This window comes from Alligator sinensis, unplaced genomic scaffold, assembly GCF_000455745.1.
Source record: "Alligator sinensis unplaced genomic scaffold, ASM45574v1 scaffold48_1, whole genome shotgun sequence".
NCBI classification, from domain to species: Eukaryota; Metazoa; Chordata; order Crocodylia; family Alligatoridae; genus Alligator; species Alligator sinensis.
Window position 1 is genome coordinate 517,161 of NW_005842541.1, and position 5,492 is coordinate 522,652.

General features: G+C 40.7%; 1 protein-coding gene across 1 annotated transcript in view; it reads left to right on the forward strand.

The window, feature by feature from the left end:
* The window catches only part of TADA1 (transcriptional adaptor 1), a 26,600-nt gene that overhangs the window by 10,534 nt on the left and 10,574 nt on the right, over positions 1 to 5,492 (forward strand). The window contains exon 4 of the mRNA XM_006031955.3: positions 2,505 to 2,602. Coding sequence (XP_006032017.1) covers positions 2,505 to 2,602 — 98 coding nt within the window. The remainder of the gene's footprint in view (positions 1 to 2,504; positions 2,603 to 5,492) is intronic.

A 5,492-nucleotide genomic window follows, 5' to 3' on the forward strand; every position in this document is an offset into this window, starting at 1 on the left:
AGCAATGCTTCCCCCCACCCTCCCAGGCCTCCCCCCCGGGACAAGCTGCTCGTGGCTCCGTTCCCCACTCCACCCCAGTTGTGCAGCCCCCTGCCTCTGTCCCACTCCCTCCCTCACCGCGGGGGCCTCAGTGGGCACCCCCTCCATACCCCTTCCCTCACAACAGACTTACCAGTCAGACCTGGCTGCTCTCCATGCTACCAGGTTGCACTTCTGACTGTCTGTGTGCTGCGCTGCAGCTGTGCATACGTCGGCCAAAAAAATCCAATTGCCAATATACTCAATTTTCCTTATATCAGTGCCAATCCAATACTGCAGGGGTTTTCAACCATTTTGGGTCAGTGTACCCCCTGAGGCCTTCCCAAGTACCCCCAGGGATATGCGTACTTCCAGTTGAACACAGCTGCAATATTGGACCGATGTATCGGTCTACCTCTAATGTCTTCCTGAATAACCTGTAGGTTTTTTTTCTAAAACTAGCCAGTCAAGCAATGGAAACTTCTCTATGATGTTAAACTCTGCTAAGGTCTTTCATTTAATTTGCATCAGGTGCTACAACTTTGAGCTCAGGAATGGGGGACACCATTTACCCAAAGCTCTGTTTCTCTTTCCCTGATCAAAGCATAACATAAAAAAAAATTTCCCTGAAGAGGATGGTGGTTATTATCTTGTTTTATGAACCACCATAAAGTTTGAAAAACAAGGCCATCTTAAAATGGGAGCTGTGTTCTGGGTAACCTGTTAAATTGTCTCTCTTGATAAGGTGAATGTAAAATAATCTTCCATGTCACCTCATCTTCCTGTTGTTTCACATCTCCATCCTACATCTGTCTAAAATTACAGAAAGCTGGTGAGCTAGGGTGCTATTTACCTTGTCCATAGATTGTCTGGGGGTGGGTGGGATTGAAGGAAACCCCCCTTTGCTGAGTCAAAGGAGAGATTAAGAATTTCCCTGTTGCCAGGAGCTAGTGGAGCTGCAAAATCTCCCCAAAGAACAAAGTGAGCTAATGGGTACTTTTCCATAAATGAGTCAATGAGAGATTCAAGATCTGTCAGAAATCTATTAATTAAAGCAGAGTCCAAGGGCAAGGGGGAATTAAACATTGAGGGCTTTTAAAGGAGGTTTATGTCAGAAGGCCTGAAAACCAGATGTTAACATGGTAGTTGTGACATTTAACATAATGGAGACAAGGGGCCAGCCCAGTTGAACATCTACCCCTCTTAGCATGCTTAATGTATCCTTCTCAAAAGGATTCAGACCTTGAAGGGAAAGTCTCATTCTAGGAAAGTCAAGTTTGTAGAAGGAAAACTAAATAAAATGCAGGTTTCCCAACAAAGAATTGGATTGCAACAGTTTAGGTGAAGCTAGATAGATGAGATTTGTCGATGTCTTAGCAGCGTTTTAGCTGTTGCATGGGATGGAACAGAGTTTCATTTAGTCATTTAGACACCTAAAAATCATGTAAATGTCCCTTAGGCATCTTCAAAGTGGAATAGGTTCTGGGCTGTATTTATTCTTCAGAGTCACTACAACTAATCCCTAGTTCTTAACAGCGTAGTGATGGATAGTCAGGGTAGGTTTTGTGCCAAGTGTCCTGATGCTGTTAAGGTTATTTGTGAAGTTTTTACTAATCTATTTTCTCCATGAGTTAACTTGTGGTAAAAAATGTTAAATTTTAGGTATGGAAGGGGTTTTCCCAAGACTTCTTAGCAATTACAAATATGTGGTCTTCTTGCATGTCCAATAGAAGTTGAAATCTGCAGCATGCCCCCCCCACTGTCTGTTGCCATCAAAAGATTACATAATGGGCTGTAAAAACTAATAAGTTGATTGTAGGTGGCACTGATGTATGTACAGTGAAGGGACTAGAACGGGAAATTCCAAGCACTAGTTCCTTGGTCATATCCCTTTGATGTGACCTAACTTTTAGAAATATCTTTGATGTTCTGAAGAATTGCAGAGCATTTCTAGAGTAGTTGTACTCACCAATACCTAATGAATGCATATTTACCTTTTTTCCCTTACATGGTATATGCTTGGCCTGAAAACAGTCAAGCAGGGTCTACAAGAGTTGTTTAAATGATTAGGATTATGTTTTATAAGGTCAAAGCAACCTCAGCTCCCTGTAGCCCCGGTGAGAGATGCAGATGCTCAGCACCTCTTGTCATTCACAACTTGGGAGGATCTGACTAACTGTGCTCTTCACTTATCCCAAGTCACCTGGCCCTGAAGTTGTTACATAATAATAGTCTGCAGAAATCATCTGCCAGTATGCTACCTGCCATCTCCTTTTATCTAACTATTATATATTCATACCATTGCAAAATAAGGATGTTAAAGAAAAGACTTGTGTAACTCTCATGCATTTCAATAGAAAAGGATGAAAATGGTCTTCCAAGCCATCAGAAATGTACTGGGATTTTCTTGTCCTTGTGTGAATTAAATTATGCTAGCTGCAAATTGAAATGACACTCACCTCCCTTTCCTCCTTTCTGGTTTTCAGAAGGTACTGGATCTTTGCCATGGACTGGGGGTTCTGTGACAAAACCTGGAAAACCAAAAGGAAAGAAGAAGATGTCTTCTGTTCGGCAGAAGTTTGATGTAAGAATACCCTTGGAAAACCACTGTAGAGTGGAAGGTCTGGCACTCCATAAAGGAAGACCTGGATGTAGAATATTGTTTCTTTAATAGCAGGGATGACTGAAGTGCTTTTTCTTATCCCAGGCAAAAGATTTGTTTCAAAATAATAACAATTGGAGTGGAATTACCAGATGGGTCTCTCTCAGTCTGGATATTTATAATTTAATGCTATCTCTAATCTCATGTTCACCTTAAATGGCTGTTAAATGTTTGAAGCAGAAGTTAAATGGTCCTTTGTATTATTCTTATCCTTCTTGGAAGATTGACTTGTTGTGTGAGCTTGGACTGTCCCATTCTGCACTGCAGCTGAACTCACTGAGTGAATGGAGATGATGATGATTTTTTTTTTTAATGTAATGTGCTTATTGAGTCTTAAGTTTGATAAGTAAAAAATACTTGGAGTGCCTTGGTTGCAGCAGGGGTATCATGGGGTTGGGGTGGGAAAAGCACACAAGATCTGATTTTTCCTTACAGTAAAGCCTTTTTATATTGCTCCAACATTATAAACTGTTCTCACTTTGCATACAAAACCATGAGGCCCATAAACACAAGCTACTAGGTCTGAGGCACATAATCAAGCAATGTCACATGCTGTTCCCAGACAGCTATTTCAAAGGGTTGTAGACACAGCTGAAGCGTAGTTCTGTTGAGAACTCTTCTATTGAGACTGCAAATAATATTTCTTAGTCTTCTCAGCTGTGAACGTCACTGACAGAAATTCTTAAAAGTTGCAATTCAGATAATCTATGGTGACATCTCCTTTAAAATTCCTGCTCAGTAATGCATTGCCATAGAGCAACTATGAAAATAGCAGTATGCATGTTTGATAGTCATCTTGCAATTAGGTTTACTTAAAAAACGAGTATATAATAAATTGTGTGTCAAGTATATATTTATATATGTTTCAGTAATATATGCTAGTGTAGTACTGAATAAAGGCTTTCTCCAGGTGAATTTGGGGTAAGACTGTTCACAAATAGTGAAGCAAAACAAAAATGGTGTGCTTTAAAAATTCTAAGTTTCTCAGTTCAGCTAGCACCCAAAAGTTTAAGCAATAGAGGAGATTTCTTTTCATGATTCTGGGGAGTGTGTGGGAGGAATTAATTTGCTAAGCAGGGAAGGAGAAAAGGAATGCTTTTGTACTCTTGTTCTTTCTCTGGACTGTGTATTTTTTGGTCCCCACAAATAACTTCAAGAAGCCTACCTTTGCTTTTAGTAGCTTTTTTCACTGTCATGAAATAAACAGGATTCTTGGTGGTTTCTTAACTGATTCCAAACATTTTGAGTTGCAGTTAAGTAACTATCCAGATGTGTATTAAGTCTGCCTTGTGTTGTTCCCAAATCTGCATATGTTCTTTGCAGCAGAAGTTAAATTTTGAAGGGTAGACCTATCTACTATGTGGGCTAGAAAATTATCTAAAATGGAAGCAAAAGCTCTCAGACCTACCAGGGGATCAATTTCTCCCTCATCATTTGTGTATCAATATTTTTTTAAACTTGTTTAAATGAACAACATCAGTTGATTTTTGGTTCTTTTCCTATTGTAGAATGCTTTTATATGTGTCTCCGTTACAATAAATAATTAAGGTGTGATATTTTGTCATCACTTCACCAGTACTGAAAAATAGCTGCTTCTGGGGTAGGACATAACAGTTCTTCAGCAACACACAGTAAGGGCTTAGGATGGGAAGAATATAATACCCAGGACTGGAATTGGGTCAAGTTACTAAGTTTTAAATGCCTACAGGATTATGAAAAATATTGTAGGATCTTTAATAGGCAAGTGGGTTCAAGATCTTGGTTTTACATTTTAAATAGCCAGGAAATTACTGGAATAAATGAAAAAAGTCAGTTGCAAACAGCTGGAGGAGAAAAGGTTGGTCAGAAGCAGCCAGCATAGGTTTGTTGAGAGCAAATTGTGGTAAGCCAACTTTAACCTCTTTTTGACAATTAACTAGTTGGGTAGATGAAAGGAACATAGTGTACTTGAATATTAGTAAGGCTTTTGATAAAGTCCCACAAGCTCTTGTAAGCAAACTGGAGAAATGTGGGTGAGAAAATTTTACAAGGTGGATAGTTAATTAGTTTGTTAACTACAAGCAAAGGGTAATTATAAACAGATCGATGTCAAAATGGCAAGTTTCAAGTGGGGTCCCACAGGGGTCTGTCCTGGATCCAGTACTGTTTAATGTTTGTTAATGCTTTAGATGCTGGTAAAGTTTGCAGATGGCCCACAACTGAGAGACAGCAAACACTTGGAGGATAGAGGTGTCTCGGACGGCCGGAGCCGACTCGAGATGATTCAAATATCACTCAGTCGTTTGGGCGGGCTGGTGAATGGAGAGGCAGACACAGCTTATTGGTTGCAAAAACTTTACTTACGCCGCTTGTAGCCGCGATGCAGGTGGTCCGGTCGCTTGAACAACTATGTGAGTTGCTCCAGCTGGCAAGGCTCAGGCCAGCTAATCCGTCCACAAATTAAGCCGGCAGGGAAAGGGTACGTTGAGGATTGCGCTCGGCGACAGGGAGAAGAATCGATAGATGATCAGTCTATCAATCAGCTCAGCCGCAAGTCAGATCTCTTTAGAGGCACTCTGCAGCGTGCTCAAAGTTCTCCGACTTGGGCGGAAGTCGCACGAAATTTTAAATGGCCAGTGAGCCAATTACTAGCTGCCATGTAGGAATAATTTAGAACTGGCCAATAGCGGAACACAAATTTGCATTCAAATGGCAGGAACTCTCTTGCACCGAGGTTTTTCTGTTGCAACAAAAACCTTTTGCTGTGCAAGAGGCTCTTGTGTGGTGGGAAAATTCCATCGTACCGAGGCACCAAAATCACTGGGTTGTGACA